At 38.0% G+C, this 18,718-nt stretch overlaps 1 protein-coding gene across 7 annotated transcripts in view; it reads right to left on the minus strand.

Moving 5' to 3' along the window:
• ANK3 (ankyrin 3) overlaps nucleotides 1-18,718 on the minus strand; it is a 373,791-nt gene that overhangs the window by 59,905 nt on the left and 295,168 nt on the right. For 4 of the 7 annotated variants that reach the window (XM_044942136.2, XM_044942137.2, XM_044942142.2 and 1 more), the window contains 6 exons: nucleotides 6,213-6,424; nucleotides 4,459-4,666; nucleotides 3,303-3,399; nucleotides 2,457-2,685; nucleotides 1,717-1,842; nucleotides 842-964 (listed from right to left, as the gene is read on the minus strand). In XM_044942136.2, the coding sequence (XP_044798071.2) occupies nucleotides 842-964; nucleotides 1,717-1,842; nucleotides 2,457-2,685; nucleotides 3,303-3,399; nucleotides 4,459-4,666; nucleotides 6,213-6,424 (995 nt within the window). Of the gene's footprint in view, nucleotides 1-372; nucleotides 400-841; nucleotides 965-1,716; nucleotides 1,843-2,456; nucleotides 2,686-3,302; nucleotides 3,400-4,458; nucleotides 4,667-6,212; nucleotides 6,425-18,718 lie in introns of all 7 variants that reach the window. The other 3 variants (XM_045165538.1, XM_044942122.2, XM_044942121.2) reach the window with 1 other exon arrangement.

Genomic DNA, 18,718 nt, shown 5'->3' on the forward strand with positions numbered 1-18,718 from the left:
ATAAAATGTCATATATTATCACCATCTTTGATTTAAAAGTTATACAGTAGATCCTAGGTGAAAATACACACAAATGTATATTTATGCATGCCAGTCTATCACATTCAAAAATGCTAAACTAAAAAACTTCAGTTTCTCTTTTTAAGTCATTAGCCGGATTTTAATTTTATTAAATGTACTGAAGCACTCTTCTGTATATGTGGAAGAGTAAATTATTCTTTAAGAAAAAAATATGTATCCTTTACCTCATTTAAGCTAAGATCTGCAAAAATATAATACGTTTCCCACACTTCAGCCCTCTGCACCTTCTTTTATACAGATTCTGTTTCTAGTCTATCTCTGATAGAGTAAAAGCAGAAGTGTTCATATTACCTCATCATCTTGATCTGACTCTGTCTCCTTTTGGTCCCAAGATGCATTGCAGAGACAAGGAATATTATAATGGACAGCAGGGAAAAGAATATCAGGATATGAAAAGGACTGAATAGGGAGCACAAAATGCAAGCTGCTTTAGAAAGCAAAGTAAACCAAAAGAAGCCAACGAAAAATATCAAGAGCTACACATCCATGGCAAATTAATGTGTGACATTATTTGAAAGCAAAAAAAAAAAAAAAAATCTGTGAACTACCAGCAGAAGCAATAAACAGAGGACTCCATTATACAAACCATAAGAATCTGACACGACAGTCACAAGACTTAGTCAATCTACACAAAGAGACTAATAAAACTTGAGTTTCAAGAGCTTTAATCATGTTACAAAGCATTCCTTAATTGCACACCAAGGGCCTACTTCTTCAAGACCAGGGAAAAAAGTTAAAATAAAGCAGTATTAAAAGATACCTTTTTATGTGCTGGCAGAGTGATGTTTAAGTTGCAAACAGCTGTTTGAGGGAGTCCTTTTGTTGTCTTTGGTTCTTTCAGAAAAGACAGACGGCCACAGGGCTCTTGGCTGGTGTCTCTGATCTAGAAGAATTAAAGTAGTTGACAGTTATATAAAGAGACTTTCCTGAGGATTCTTGTCTGTGTAAGAGTTAAGCATGTTTGTTTTATGGGACCCTTTGAGAGCCAGGAAAAGTAAAGGGAAAAGGGGATAACAATCTCATGTCAGCCAACGTAGTCCCATTTAAACTTGGCAAGATTTAGAATGCCCAATCAATAGTCTAAACACAGGAATGTTGTATTGGCTTGTCTCATCCTGACAATCCAATAGTCTGAGCTGTATTCATTTTCTTCCTGTCCAATAAATTTTTTTTTCAAAGCCTCAGTTTTAACAACAATAACAGAAGCAAATAATAATAAAACAATTGCCCTATATCTTTTGGTTCTCTGAGGAGGAAGACAGTCCCTCCAGAATGTCCTGGGCTGGACCAGAAATAAAGATGAAACGAATACTCAATCTGGATTTCATCCATTATTTGATTACTGAGCATTCCAGATATGATGTGTGTTATTGCTCTAGATCACTTGGGCTTACAAACATTTGTCTAAATATAAATGATCACTTAACTGTTTAAAAGGCAGAAACTCTTTTTACTAATTCTAAAGGTTTCCTGGCTCAGAAGTACACTTACACAGAACTAGGACAAAAATATGATCTCATTCCTATGAATTGAAGTTTGGTGGGATATTTTAAACAGAATAAATCATTAGAATCTTTTTTAATCTTTAAGAGTATTTAAAAAAAATCCACAGGATCTCTCTTGAAGGTGATTTACCTTGATGGAAAATGGCAGTCTATTTTCTTTGAAAGCATAAAAATTAAAAACAAGTTGTTGTCCTCCTTTGGTAAGTGGGGCCAGGTTTCCATAACAATCAACATAAATAGGTTTTCCTTCAAGAACCTATTAGAGTAAAAGAAATACATAATTTAATGTTAATTTAAATTGAGAGAGTTCTGAGATTTTAAGTCAATATAACATTAAGATTGATATGTTTCTATGTCACATTTGTCTTCTGATTGGGCAGTTACATCTGTTTACCACAAAAATAATTATTGGTTCACAGTAACTGTGATTGGAAACTGTAACATGGACATGTAAGCGAATTATAGATTTATTCTCCCAATTTTAAACATATTTGAGAATGTACCTGACATCAATCACTTATCCATAGAGTCTGTAAGTTGTTTTGGACTCTTGGATACTTATCTGATTACTGGTTTGAAAAGTGGAAAATCATGGTGATGTGTATAGACAGTGACTATGATAATAACTCAGGTAGCCACAGGAAAATTGTGATCATGACCTAGATTCCTTGTTCGTGCATTTTAACCAACTAAAATAGTCTCAAAGATACTTAAAATTATTTAAGAGTGAATCTGTATCAAAATTTTAAAACAAAAACTAAAATTAACAACGAACTTGAAATTTATAGTACATGCTATATTATGACCTCAAAATAGAAAACTCCATATCTGGAGAATATAATAGAATGAACTTGCTGAAAAACAAGGCACCTCAATGTCTTTGCTTCTTGCAACTTCCTCAAAATTCTCTTGCTGCTCTAAAGTTTTATCCACTTTATCATCTGTCATGCAGAAACATCGCAGAGAGGATTCTACAGGATCATTCATTTTGGCAAAAACAACAAACTTGGCCATATATGGAACACATATTAATTCTCTGTACAGCTGTGTGGCTAACCCTACAGTTTCTAAAACTTGATGGCAGTCTGCAAGCCAAAATCTGAGGAAGACAAAAACAAAACAGTAACAAAGTATAAAAATGAGATTTCAAAGCCAAATCTTAAAAAAATTTACCATTTTAAAAAAGTAGACTATATAAAGGAACTAAACCAAAACATTACTTGTTCATTTAAACAAATCCAAAGATGTTTACTGTGTTTATCAAACAAAGAAACCCTACGTTTATTATTTGTTATGATTTTGCTAAGAAAATGCTAATGAATTTTTCCTCTATTTTCCTTTCCATAAAACTCTCTGTCCCATCTTATACATACCCATAATAAACCTTCCTTTCTGCCCCCGTTTAAGAATTTATTACTTCACCTTGGAAGGAACAAGAATTTAATGATAGAAAATGGGAGAGAAAGGAAATCCTATTAGTTTTTATGAATTGCTAAGAATTTCTACTGGAAGAAGCAAGTTTACCATCTTACAGCTTCCTGTGAGGACTGGATAAGATGACATCCAAATGAATTTAAAATTTCTGGAGTTAGGCCCAATTTTACCATCCACATTTTAAAGAATAATCATACTGGTATTAAGCACAACATTTTTTTACTTTCCAAAAGGTAATAAAAAATAATTCCTAGTGCTTTTTAAAAGCCTTTATTTCCATACCTGGCTGAAACATTGGTTGTAAAAGAGACACAATCCTTTATAAATGTCAAAGGAGTAGTTCCTGTGATGTCTTCCCACTGAGCAGGCGATGTGCCCCCTGAGAGAACAGCAGCAGATATATTGACTTTATTATAGATATGCTCCTTGTAAAATTTTTATCATCATCCTGTTCTTTCTGTATAGCCAGTAACTTGTAAAACTTGAACACTTTCAATTAATGACATGCACTAAAGTTGGTTTTCCTCTCTCCTTTCCTTTTACCAGCTTATAGTGATCTCCTTGTAAGATAATATTAGATTAGATAAAAAATTACTTTTCTGTGTGTCTAGATACTAATGAATGGCTTAAACTTGGGGCACACAACTTCATTTTAAGCCACAATCTACAAGGGCAAAGATTTGTTGCTTCAGGTAGACAATATGATTTTTTAAAATACAACAATGGCAAGAACTATCAGAAAGTTAAGAGGAAGTCCATTTTATACTGCCTGAATCATTTAATTTTCTAGGCTAAAAGGGGAACCAGTCATTAAAATTATTCTTTTGGAAAAAAACAAATGAGAAAACCTATCTTAACCTTGGACTTTAAGTTAAACATCACGTTAGGTTAATCAGATGATGCGTCAGCTCTGGATTCTGGGAGCTTATCACAAAAGGTGCCTATCACCTAAACCCTGCATGTTTAGTCTCTTGGATCACACTTGTGAACAGAGTAGGTAAAAAGAATCATGTATTCACTGGGCTCTTCCCTACTCTTGGTGCTCTGTGGGAGCCTCTGTTTTCTCCAGAGTCCATCCAACTTCCTATAGTCTACAGAGTGTTTCTAGGTCAGTAACCTAAGTCACGGAGAGATTACTAGATGCTCCAGTAAATTCAGTAATACCCTCAATCACCTTTAAAAAGCTCTATTATTAACACTAAACTTAAAAGCAGGAAAAATGGTATCACTGAATTTTAACGGTCATGCTATCAGCATCTTCAAGAAATAATAATTACAGGGATAATAGAGATGAGGTGATGGACAAGTAAAATGTATTTTTTTTTTTCCTACTCTATTTATAATGTTGATAGGGATGTTTAAAGGTTTTCTGTCTTTGTACAGAATCATTGCAAGTGCTATGGCAAAACCCGCAAGAACAGCAACAACTTAACCAAACCTGTAATGCTACAGAGAAGGCGCAGATTGGGTGTGGTATCTCCTTTGTACCCATTGGAGACACCTTCTCCTGAGGCTGGGGGCACCGGAATGGTCATTGTGATAGGCTTATGGAATTTCCTTCTTCTTGGTTCCACAGTGACAATTGGGCTAAATGTTGCTTTGTTTCCAAGGATCTTTTTCACAATTTCATCTGGAACAGGCTGGGCCTAGAGACAGGAGAGAGGACCTTAAATGACTTAAATGAAGTTGGACATTTTTCTCTTATCAGAAAGTTGACTTTTTAATTGAGGAGGAAAAGATCAAAAACAACAACCAAAAAGTCTTACTTCTGCTGTTAGCATTCTTGTGTATGCCTGGTGATGTCCATATGTATGGATTTCTGGTAGTTATATTTCTAAGAGCCCAATTGCTGTTTGAGGTACACATATGAACACCATTACAACAGAACCGCCACACCGTTTTCCAAAATGCTGGTTGCAGGTGTGAACGTTCTAGTTGTTCTGAGTATTTGCTGACACTTGGAATTGTCTGTCATTTTTTAATGTTAGATGTTTTACTGAGTGAAGTTTAGCATATTTTAATATGTTTATTGGTATTTGGAAATGGAAGAGACTATAAGCCCCCAGAACTTTTGTTATTTTTGAAGAAAACTTATTAAAAATTTACGGGGCAAAAAAAAAAGTCTTTCTTATTTATCCTTTCTGTTTCAGGAAAGAATGAATCAAATACAACACTGTAGCAGGAACTAACAGCTCGAGTATGTCCCTGACAGAACACAGGCCTGGGCTTGCATGAAAGAGAGGGAATCGGATCTCAGAGCAGAGAAACCTCTCGGTCTAATCCAAAGGACAACAGACACTGAGTCTAGTATATTTTATATCTATGCAGGGCATTTAGTAAAATACTACAAAGGCAACTTATACTCATGTAAAAATGGATGTTTCCAGAGTTAAGTAACAAAAAGGCATACGAGATTTCAATGGACGTCAATTCTAGTTTAACAAGGCTAATTTCTTCTTCTTCTTTTTTTTGTTTCTTTGCTATTTGGTAAAATATTCAATATGGGGAGACAGTTGAAGGGAACTTCATACTACTGAAATATAAGGTAGTCTCTTTAGGTTCAAATGTTTACTGAACTCTCAGTCAAATTATTAATTACTATATTAAGTAACAAAGTTATTTCAGGTTATTTTCCTTATTCAGTAAGAAAAAAAAAGTTCTGGCTAGGTTCTAACAGAAATGAATAAACACAAGAAAGACCATTCTTGCCAAGATTTTCAGCCAGCTTTCCAAACCAAAACAGGTTCCAACTGGTTGGATAAAACCCAGCATTTATGATTTGCTTGAACTAAAATTTGAAAGCTTGCAAGTTTCACTATTACTGATTTTTGTGATGTGGCATATCATAAACCAAATGAAATATGGTTTGTTTCTTTGTTGCTCCACATTACTGAAACCAATAACCTATGATTAAAAAAAAGATCTTTCATCTTTTTTTTAATCATACAGACAAAAAAAAGATGTTTCAAGTGATACATCTAAACAGAAAAACCCTAAAATATGTACCTATTTTGATAAACCTCTTAGCTAACTTTATACTTTTTATTTAAAATAGATTGATGATTTCCCCAATGGCCCAATGCTTCAGTTAGCAATATATCATTAGGATGAGTCATGACAGCAGTTTTCAGAGCAGAACATGCTCACATGCTCTCTCTGTGCACCAAGGAGAAAACTTTTTGTGAACATTACCTGGAGGCCTACTCGAATTCTTTTGGTTAAAGCACCCTCTGGGAAAGAAGCCTGGACAAGGGGCACAGTGGTGCTGCTCAGAATTCCACCTTCAGGACCAATCTGATTGCTTTCCTGCTTAATCCGTGAAACCACTGCAAAATACTGGGGGAAGTCCTTAGTGATAATCCTGCAGATGCGCTTTTTCCCTAACTCCTCCAGGCTGTCAAGTTCTGAAAAGAAAAAATGAATGAAAAAGCCATGAGAATATGCCTACCTACACAATACCTTGAGACAAACTGATGTGTCATTCTGACAGCTATTATTTAGATTCAGTAGTCAAAACAGAGCTTTATGATATAGAGAAAACTATAGTGACCTTAAAATAATACTAAGCTTTGCAAAAATATTTTATAAAGCTATTCATATGCAGTATTTGTAGAAAAATATTTCTACTAAAGAGGAATAAACATTTTCAAAAACTGGCCTTTTGCCACAAATGGACAAATTTCTGCTCTTCAAGAAGAGATATGTTAATTCTGTAATTATTTATAATAATGCCCTCAACTGCCCAGAGAATGAGTCATAAAATAGAAAGGCCTCACAAGAAAGTAAGTACCTCACTATGTGCGAAAGACTCTGGAACTTTATTTGAAAATCTCTTTAAAATATCTTTAAATATTTGTTTTGATGTGGACCATTTTTCAAGTCTTTATTGAATTCGTTACAATATTCCTTCTGTTTTATGTTTTGTTCTTTTGGCTGCGAGCATGTGGGATCTTAGCTGCCTGACCAGGGGCTGAACCCACACATCCTTCACTGGAAGGTGGATTCTTAATCACTGGAATGCCAGGGACTTCCCTAAAATATTTTTAAATTACCCAAATTATCTGTATCATCACCACTATCTGTCTACTCATCAATGGCCTTCATCCATCAGGCTCAATGTACCTATGAGTGGACACATCTTCTTCCCTTCCATCCACCTGCAAACCTACTTCTTGCCCTGTAGTCCTCACTCTGGTGGGCGGTTTGTTTTACACCTTGCCCAGTCCTCCAGTCTGCTAGCTTTGACTGACTTTCCTTTGTACTTCATATCCAAAGATCAAAGTCCAGTTGGTTCTCTTTTGGAAATGGTGTACTCTCCTGTCATCCCTTTGGTTCAGACCCTGTTTCAACCAGGTCTCTGACTCTTTGTGATTCCATGGACTGTAGCCCACCGGGTTCCTCTGTCCATGGAATTTTCCAGGCAAGAATACTGGAGTGGGTTGCCATTTTCTACTTCAGGAGATTTTCCCAACCCAGGGCTTGAACTCGCGTCTCTTGCATCTCCTGCACTGGCAGGTGGATTCTTTATCTCTTGGTGCCACTGGGAAATCCACATTACCGACACCACCCCTTAACCATCTCCCTGCCCTCGCCTCCCCTTACTCCAGTCCACTTCCTAGAGTGAAGCCAAATGGATTTCTTTCAAAAGCCCAACTTTATGCAGAATTCTGATAGGTTTAATGAAAATAAATGATTTTAAACAACATACAAAATAATATTTGAGACTAAGAAGAGTAGAAAAGTATTTTAGAAAAGATTTGTAAGGGGAAATTTATAAAATTTGCAAACTTATAAATATCACAATCAAAGAGTTATGTAAAGAGACATTAAATATGTATAAGAAATATATAAGAATAGACAAGTAGGTCAGGGAGACAAAATAGAATCAAGAAATAGATTTACCTTCATATATGTGTACATATACACACATATATACATATATAGTATATACGTAAATCCATATATATCTACTTTTATATATCTATTATGTATTTAGTATATTTAAATCAAAGCCATACATTTAAACTTTAATCCAGTCAGGAAAAAATGGTTTATTTAAAAGATGATGTTGATATAACTGAAAATCTATTTGGAAGAACAAAGCTAAAGCTCAATCACTATATCTTATCATATATTAATAAAAACTCCCTTTGGACAAGAGACTTAATTACTTAAAAATTAAAATATCACCAAAAAAAAAAAAAAAAGCAAGAGAGTATCTTTTAGCCTTGGATGGGAGAAACTTTCATATTCAAAACTGGACACTCATACCTATGGCTGATTCATTTTCTGAATCATATTCATTGATATATGACAGAAACCAATAAAATATTATAAAGCAATTATCCTCCAATTAAATATAAAGTTAAAAAATGGACACTCAGAGGCCTAAAAGGCAGTTTTATAAAATTTAAATAACATTTATTTCCTAAAAAAAATTCTTTTAATTGGGAAGGTTTTGCTTTAGTTAGTTTTTAACTTTGTTAGTTTTTGCTGCACAGCAAAGTGAATCAGCTGTATTACACATATACCTCCTCCCTCGTGGGCCTTCTTCCCATCCCAGTCATCTAGGTCACAACAGAGCCCTGCGCTAAGCTCCTTGTAAAAGGCAGTTTGACTATATAAAAATGTAACGCTTTCTATGGCAAAGATAGTAAACGAATGACAAAAGGTAGGCTGGGAAAGGTAACAGCCACACAACAAATGAAGACCGAACATGCTCAATACTAACGACAGCTACAAGTTGTTGACAAGATGACAGAGAAACCAGCACAAATGGGCAAAATGTTATAAACAGGCGATTCACACAAAACAGCCAATAAACATATTAAAATACTCAATCTTTGTAATTTACATGGAAATACCAATTCAAACACAGTTCAACCTCCTGCTACACCCACCTCCAGGTAAGATTAAAAACCAATAATACCCAGAGAAAATTGGGGGAAAACAGATGCTTTCAGTCATTGCTGGTGGGTGTGAATAGCAATAATTTTTTGATAGTGTAATTGCGCATCTTCTATTCAAAATGAAAATGCATCTATCCCTGGACCCAGCAATCCCATTTTCTGACATACTTTTATAAAGGGGAAATGAAAGTGAAGTCGCTCAGTTGTGTCCGACTCTTTGCAACCTCATGGACTGTAGCCTATCAGGCTCCTCTGTCCATGGGATTTTCAGGATATTCCAGGCAAGAATACTGGCGTGGGTTGCCATTTCCTTCTCCAGGAGATCATCCCGACCCAGGGATTGGACCCAGGGATTGAACCCAGGTCTCCTGCATTGTAGGCAGACGCTTTACTGTCTGAGCCACCAGGGAAGACATTCTCTGATAAGCACAGGCAAAGCAGCATTGCTTGAATGACTAAAGCTTGAAAGAGCCTGTGTGCCCATCAGTAAGGGCACTGGTTTGATAAATCCGTTCATCCACACTCTTACTCCCACAGCAAGTGACTGGAGGATTCAGATCCATCCATTTACCAAGGATTTGCTGAGGACACACTGTGTGCTGGCCCTGGTCTAGTCACCAGGGGTACAGCAGAGAGCAAACCAAAGTCACGGCCACAGGCGGAGTACAGTCTAATGGGTGCAGGATCAGGAAACGCCTCTCCGAGGAGGTGACGTTAGAGGTGAGCCGCGAGCAAAGGAGGGAGCCAGACAGGTAGTGATTGACATGTGTGTAAAGTGAGGAAAGAAACAAGATGCTGAGCAACATGCATAGTATGATCCTTTTTAGAGGAAAAGCATAATCTATGTTGGTATACTTTTATAAGAGAAATTTGCAGAAGAAACCTTCTACGCTGTTAGCACTGGGAACTGGAGTTGGAGGTGAAGTGAAGAGAGGGTGGGGAATAAGACAGTGTTACCTTTGGGTTTACATGCTGGACTGGTTTTAATTGCTACAATCCCTACACTTTGGGGAGGGGATTGGTTTTGTTTTGTTGTTTGCTACTCACAGAAACCTCCTTTCGTTTCCCCTGATACCTACCATACCTGCCTACCATCGCTCCACTGTGAACGCGTCCGCCTCCTCTATTAGACGCAGGGCTGAGACTATGGCATGTGCTACATAGAAATGTGTATAAAGGTAAACAGATGGTTAGGTAATTGGATCAGTGACATGTTCTCATTTTACAGAATAACCAGTACCAAGTTAACTGTTAACTAGGAGAGAAACAGGGTCAACCCAGATCAAAGATGGAACTGGAATCTTGGTCCAACATTTGTTTTTTTAACCATCGCCTTCCCCTCTGCTCTGTCAAAACCTAAATACTGAGTCTCTAGTGAAGAAAAAGAAAACAAAAGTAAATAATAACAATAATTTTAAAAGCCTACTATAGAAAAAACAGGAAGGAATCAAAGAGTTTGTTCAGGAAAATATTCCGGGCAAGTTTTCACCTATTCAGCACTTGACAGAGAATAAAAGTTTCCATTCAGAGCAGATATATTTCCTTTCCCATGATTTGGCTTATTTTAAAAAAGTCTGAATTCCCAGAGTTCATAATGTCTGCTCCAACTGAGAAAGTTCTTATAGTTTGTTTCAACTGCTGTGCAACTCATCACCATCAGCTAAGTAGATTCTTTTTTGCCTTCTGTCTCAAAGCTATGATTATGTCCTCCTTTAGAAATGGCTCAGGATTCCACATAATGCAAGCAATTTACATGGACTCTGCCTTGAAATTACATCCTTCAAACAAGACAGATATCCTAAACTGAAATGTAACAAGTGTGAATCCTGTGAGTATTAAGCTTACTCCAATCAGTCTGGACCCAATGGAAGGAGTAAGGCATCTTTCTGGGGACTTGTGATAATGTGTACTTCTTAGCTGCTTGTGTTTGTGGGTGTTGTTTGTGTGTGCATGTACATTTGTGAGGACTTAGAGTAGCTTGGACAGCATGGAGATCAAACTGCTGCTGCTGCTGCTAAGTCACTTCAGTTGTGTCCAACTCTGTGTTACCCCATAGACGGCAGCCCACCAGGCTCCCCTGTCCCTGGGATTCTCCAGGCAAGAACACTGGAATGGGTTGCCATTTCCTTCTCCAATGCATGAAAGTGAAAAGTGAAAGGGAAGTGCTCAGTCATGTCTGACTCCTAGCAACCCCATGGACTGTAGCCCACCAGGCTCCTCCATCCACGGGATTTTCCAGGCAAGAGTACTGGAGTGGGGTGCCATTGCCTTCTCCAGGAGATCAAACTAGTCAATTCTAAAGGAAATCAACCCTGAATACTCATTGGAGCTGAAGCTCCAACACTTCGGCCACCTGATGCGAAGAGTTGACTCACTGGAAAACACCCTGATGCTGGGAAAGACTGAAGGCAAAAGGAGAAGAGAGAGGGCAGCAGAGGATGAGATGGTTGCATAGTATCACTGATTCAATGCACATGATCTTGGACAAACTCAGGGAGATGGTGAGGGACAGGGAAGCCTGGCATGCTGCGGTCCACGGGTTGTAAAGAGTTGGACACGATTTAGTGACTGAAAAACAACAACAAGGTAGAAACAGATGTTTGCCCTGGAAGCAAATGCAGTGGGTTTAGGAAGAACTGCCACTTTGGGTAACGGAGGTCACTCTGTCACATGTAGGCCACATTACCTTGTGTGAAGCACTAAGGCAACTCCAAATGGGTGCGGTGTGCCCGTCAGATGCAGCAAATGAGTGGTAAATGGAGAAGCTTCATGCTCAATTTCTGACATCTTTTAGGATTTGCCAGTGCTCAGGGACCCTCTGTGTTGTACTCAATCTCTTTTAAAGCTGTTAGCAATCCCTCTGTCACCTAGCTCCCAGAGCAGTGTGCCCCCAAACTGGCCACATCAGAAGTAACACAGTTTTATGTGTTAATAGCAGAGACTCCTAGGCTTCTGTAATGGAGATTCTGAGTTGGGAGCCCAGGGATGGACCCTGAAACCTCCCTACTCAACTCAGGTGACTTTATGACTTAACATAGTTGAGAAGCAAAGTCTCAGTAGACTCCTACCCTGTATCTGTCTTTAAGTATCCAGACCCCAAATTATTGAAAACATGACAACAGGATCCCATGAAAAACAAGGACATTTCAATATGAGAAGAGGTACTTATGGGGGAACAATAAATATCTATTAGTTTTAAATGATTTTTAAAAGGAAATACTAAACCACTCCATAGCTATAGAATTAAAGGAGACAAGGACATAACAAATATTAAAATCTTCTTACTTTTCAGGATGATTCTAATGCCTGCACAATGAAAGGACTCTGGAATCCCTCTCTTTTAAATCCGTTACTAGTCAAGTTTTTTGTTTTTTTTTTTTTTCCCCTCTCTCTCTTACATACACCGACATCAAAGGGAAAAGAGAGGTGAGTTCTGAAATAGGTTTGGCCAGGAGGAAGGTTAAAATTTACACTTACTGCATGTCTACTTTGTGGCAGGTCAATTACTATTTTGTCCACATAGCATTTTGGTGAAGCAAGTGTCTGAACTTCAGAGAGGTTAAGTGACTTGCCCAAATTAACTTAGCTGGTCTGCTTTAGAGCTAAGACCCAGGTGGGAGAAGCGACAAAACCACACAGACAGTGGACACCAACCACTATATAACACAGTTTGCAGGCTAGCTGGCACAGGGGCTGCTGCTGCTGCTGTTTAGTTACTAGGTCGTGCCCTACTCTTTGCAACCCCGTGGACTGTAGCCCACCAGGCTCCTCTGTCCACGGGATTTCCCAGGCAAGAATACTGGAGTGGCAGTGGGTTGCCATTTCATTCTCCAGGGCCTCTTCCTGACCTAGGAATCAAACCTGCATCTCCTGCCTGCCAGGCAGATTCTTTAACACTGAACCACTGGTTAGTGGTTGATAAACAGATAAGTAGTGGATAGATAATGACTAGTGAATAGATAATGATAAATGGACGAGTAGTGGGTATCAGGGCTTTCCTAATAGCTCAGTTGGTAAAGAATCCGCCTGCAATGCAGGAGACCCCGGTTCAATTTCTGGGTTGGGAAGATCCCCTGGAGAAGGGATAGGCTACCCACTCCAGTATTCTTGGGCTTCCCTGTGGCTCAGCTGGTAAAGAATCCACCTGCAATGTGGGAAACCTAGGTTCGATACCTGGGTTGGGAAGCTTCCCTGGAGAAGGGAAAGGCTACCCACTCTAGTATTCTGGTCTGGAGAATTCCATGGACTGTATAGTTCATGGGGTCACAAAGAATCAGACACAACTGAGCGACTTTCACTTAGTGGATAGATATGCAAACACCCTGATCCAAAAGATGACATGACTTCTTATTGGCTCACTCCAGAAGCAGAAAGCTCTGATGACAGTGGAATGAGAAATGGAAGCTAATGTTCTCCAGCATTCTTGCCTTGCTGATGAATGGTACATTTCTTAAGTACCTTGTAACTCATTTAGTTTCCTTCTTGGTTAAAGGTGTGACAGCATTCTCTGTAAATGAGATTTTGCAACAGAGCAAGAAGGATCATAAAATGCTTTGCAAATATGAATGCTTATGAAGGTCATAATACAATGAACCATAAATAACAGAACTGAAATCACATGCCCACGAAATAAGTTTTTCTTAAAGCATTTAAACGATCACCTTGATCAGTTTGGCCTCACTCTTACATGCATGTCATAAATGTCTTGATAACGTGGTTAAATGAGTCCATGACTCTCTTTCCTGTATGGAATCTGTTTTCTAAAGGCTGTTTGTGATCTGCAGGTTTGAGAGTGAATAGTCTACAGAAGAAATGCAAGCTAAAGGTTTCACAAAGGATGATTTCTGTATCTGGGGTTTCATTTCTGGTCATGTGAATGTTCTCTTAGCTTGCTCTTCTAAGAATGGAGTATTTAATAATGAGTGGTGAGAAAAAAATGGAGTCTTAGAATATCAGAATTCAAAAGGGCAGGCTAGCTCATATGGGTCTGTGGAAAGTTTTTGTAGACAAGTATCTTAGGTTCAAAGCCAGTTCTCAAACCAGTGAGCTTGGACTTTGGACAGATTCCTGAACTCTGAGCCCTACATTACTTGTGTATAAGATCAGGATAAGAAATTTTCCTCTGCAATAGATATGACAAATAAATGATACAAAACCACCAGCATAGCTCTGTTGACATAACTCAGGTTGCATATTCTTTCCAAGGTCATACAACCTTGGATAGAGGAGAGCCATAGAGCCTGCCTGTGGCAGATCTAAGTTTGGATTTCTTTTAAAGAAAAATCACACCATTTCTGTTTTGCATCTCTACTAGTGTATAAATAAGAACTGCTATCATTTTCATCTCATTCAGTTTTTAAGGGAAAATTTCCCAATAACAGAAAACTAGGTAGCAGATAAATTGGGAGAAATGAGGGAAATAAAACATAAACTTATAGTATTTAACACTGGCTATAAAATTTGGTGGCTCAGACAGTAAAGAATCTGCCTGCAATTCAGGAGACCTAGGTTCAATCCCTGGGTTAGGAAGATCCCATGGAGAAGGGAATGACTACCCACTCCAGTATTCTTGCCTGCAGAATTCCATGGATAGAGGAACCCAGGCAGGCAACTGTCCATGGGATCACAGAGTCAGACATGACTGAGGAACTAATATTTTTTTTTTTCATAGAATATGGGGAGCCATAGCACACTTGTAATATACTGAAATATTTCAGAAAATTATAGACATTCATTTCTTGGAACCAAAGTTCAGCTCCATCTGAACATGCAACTTTTGGAACAAGCCCTCTGTGAGGTTACAGGAAAAAACCCTCAAATTATAAACTTGACCCTTCTTCCTGAAAGAAAACATAGTAGGAACTTTTTCAATTTTTATTTTGGAAAAATTAGATTCATGGGAAGTTGCAAAGATTGTACAGAAAGGTCCCATAATTTTAGTAATTTAACTAATTGAATTCTGGCATCTGCTATTCATCTGTCTGAATTAGCATTATTTTACACCAAGGTAGAGACCTTTGTTATTCAGATTTGCACAAGTAATTGAGGGCTAATGATGCAGAACGTCTGGAAACAATGACATATCTGTTTGGTTTTCCCTCCAGGTTTACCAATCCCTATAATTTCTAATGACCCTATATCTTGAAGTTAATTTTTAGAAAACTAATTTCTAATCATTACATGCCCTTTTCCTGCTTCCCAGACCCCCCTCTCCTCATTTGTGGCATCCGTTCGTTTAGAAGTTGCTTTCTCTCTTAGATATGGGTCAGTAAATTACCGAGGAAATGCATCACCGAGAATGGCAGCACATGCCCAGATAAAAGTCATTCATTTCTTCATTCGGTCAACACATTATGATGAAGAGACAACGCTGCTAAGAGCTGTTACGTACATGGGGCATAATGACTGTCACCAGTCAGAGCCATTCTCGGCGCACATGAACTTTAGAGTCCACCGTGAAGAGAGCAAAGTTCAAAGCTGCTTACAGAAGACAGGCCAGGTGCCGCAGACTATTTACCAGGTGGATCTAACTTAGACTGGGCTTTAGGGAATGCTTCCTGGAGGAAGAGAAGTGAGGGAGGGCATGTTTGGCCACGCTGGAATAATCAATCATTCTAAGGTTTTCTGCTATGACTGCAGAAGCCTCGTATTCTTTGCATCTGCTTCTCCATGTTATTGTCTAGAAAAATATTCTTCCACATTAGATTACTTTTCTATTTATGTAAATAAAAAGCCTTTTAAGCAATTAGCCCCCTTACATAACTTTCCTCAACCCTTCTTTTAACCGTTGGCACTATATCCAGATAAGAAACAATGAATATAATCCTATCTTCAAAATCAGGATCGGATATAATGTCTTAAAGCTAAACACCAATCGGTAACTCAGCATGTGGCGCAAACATAGAAGTGCACTGCACCCCGAGGGGCCTAGACCTGCAAGTCGGCCTCATTCGCACCCACACTGAAGGCGATGCTGGATATGGCCCAGTCTCTCTCACTCCTCCACTGTCCCTGGAGGGCGCTGAGGCCCCCCCCGCCTGACATCTGTGACAGGATGTCTGATGTCATTTTTGGACCCAATAATGGTTCATTAAGACATGGAATTGCTAGAAAGTCCATTACACAGACGTGTATAAAACTTGGCATTGGTACTGCTCATCTGCTTTGGTCCTGTTTTTATTCCCTGACTAGCAGGGGTGATGGAATTGCTCTGGTCCAGTTATGGACACGGTGGGCATCATTCCATTGATTTAAAGTAACTTTTATACGGCAATGGACTGAGAGCAAGTTAGTATTGTGTTATGGTTCAATTAATAGTTTCTTAGCATGCTTTTTCTATTTTTTTTTTTTTTTTTCTTTACACTCCAACCAAAGTCCTGACTTGGTTAAGTTCAGTTTTTACTTTTTCCTCCAGAATTTTTCAAAATCGGTAATAGATTTCTCCAACAGGTGGTGCTGTGTGCAACATAAAGCTACATTCTCCACTTTTCAGTGCTCAACTGATTCTACAATCTAACTTGACAATTTAAGATCACTGCTTGGTCTCATGGTTGATAAAGTAAAAATTAGTTCAATTGAAAAGAACCAAAGTAGCAATTTTTAACTGAAAAGCATGTTTCTAAAATACGATTGATATAGTTAGACAATAAATTATGAACATTTTATTTTCTGTTAAGCTATATAATTAGTATAAATTTTCCTTTCCTACTTCAATTTATAGGAAAACAATATATGTAATTATTTAATCTAAAATATATTACCATAAAATTTTATTTGCTCTCATCTGAACGTTAAGCAGTGTTAACAAGTGAGGAAATATTTTCCTAGTGCTGTAATACTGTTTGGAGAACTTCAGCAACATTTTGTTCCAATACAGTGATTGGGATTTTAAAATAATAGCAAAATTCACATATCTTCAAAGCATGCTTTTGATACTCAGGTAGTAATGATTTTGATTTTAAAATCTAATAGATTTAAGACCTACTATGTATAAAGCAAAATCTACTACTGTCCATGGTGGTGCTGTCTGAAAAAATATAATGCACGCCATATATATAATTTAAAAAATTAATAGCCACACTAAAAAATTAAAGAGAAATAGGAGGAGCCTGGTAGGCTGCAGTCCATGGGGTCGCTAAGAGTCGGGCACGACTGAGCGACTTCCTTTTCACTTTTCACTTTCATGCATTGGAGAAGGAAATGGCAACCCACTCCAGTGTTCTTGCCTGGAGAGTCCCAGGGACGGGGGAGCCTGGTGGGCTGCCGTCTCTGGGGTCGCACAGAGTCGGACACGACTGAAGTGACTTAGCAGGTGAAATTATTTTTAACAGTATGTTTTCTTTATTTCAGTATATCCCAAATGTTACTATCTCAACATTTAATTAATGTAGAAATTATAAATGAGATGTATGTTGGGGGGCACTAAATCTTCATATCTGTGGTATATTTTATATTTATACTTGTAGCACATCTCAGTTTGTATTAGCCCCATTTCAGGTGCTCTCTGGCCACATGTAGCTAGTGGCTACTGTATTGGCCAGTCCAGGACTGAGCATTTCTCAAACTCTTCAATTCTTAAGACCTCTAAGGAGGAAGGATTCTTTTACTCATAAATATTACTCCCAGGTCCAGTATAACCACAAACTATACACCATCCCTTTGGGGTCTGAATTTATTTGATTTATTTTATTGAACTTTAGTTGTTTTATAATGTGTTAGTTTCTGCTGTACATCAAAGTGATCCAGACAGATATATATATTGTTTTTCATATGCTTTTCCATTATAGTCTATTATGGGATATTGAGTATAGTTCCCTGTACTATATAGAAGGACCTTGTTGATTACCGATTCTATATATATAGTAGCTTGTATCTGCTAATCCCAAACTCCTAATCCAGCCCTCTCCCCATATCCCCTCTCACTGGAAGCACAATTTTAAACATGGTGAATTGAACTTTGTTAGTTTAATTCAAGTAAGGTTTTAATTAAACTTTCAAAGTGGATTCAATTTGCTGCACTTGAAAGATGATGCTTTTGCAGGAGCAGAATTAGTACTTTTGTTTTGCGGTACCTTTTTCTTTCCCGAGAAAACACCAGTGAACAAGTGCTAGAACAAGATTTATGTCTGCTGCCAAATAGAAAAGTGGCTCCTGTTACGTGATACCTTAGTGGTAACAGCAGGTTCTTCACACCCAGACCAACTGTCCTCTGTGTCATTCTAGCCTCTTATTTCAGTAGAACTTTGCTAACACGCCTGCTTCACGAGCATAATCACTGATGCCTTTGTTCCTGAGCTTGCTAGTGCCACAAATAACTCGTTTCCATCTTATTCTGCGGTGACCGTCTTTCCTGAATATACATCATGTCTTTTGGAATCATACAAGAATTAAGAGGGTACCTTGATTCATAATGGAAAACTTAAATAGCAAATGACATTTCTGTCACCTTTTCTTCCACACAAAGCACTTTTATAGGCATCCTCTAGCCACTGGACTGGAAAAGGTCAGTTTTCATTCCAATACCAAAGAAGGGCAATGCCAAAGAATGTTCAAACTACCATACAATGGCACTCATTTCACACTAAGGTTATGCTCAAAATTCTTCAAGCTAGGCTTCAGCAGTATGTGAACTGAGAACTTTCAGATGTAAAAGCTGGGTTTAGAATAGGCAGAGGAACCAGAGATCAAATTGCCAACATTTGTTAGGTCATAGAGAAAGCAAGGGAATTCCAGAAAAACATCTGCTTCACTGACTATGCTAAAGCCTTAAACTTTGACTTTGTGGATCAC

This window comes from Bubalus bubalis, chromosome 4, assembly GCF_019923935.1.
Source record: "Bubalus bubalis isolate 160015118507 breed Murrah chromosome 4, NDDB_SH_1, whole genome shotgun sequence".
Taxonomy (NCBI): domain Eukaryota; kingdom Metazoa; phylum Chordata; class Mammalia; order Artiodactyla; family Bovidae; genus Bubalus; species Bubalus bubalis.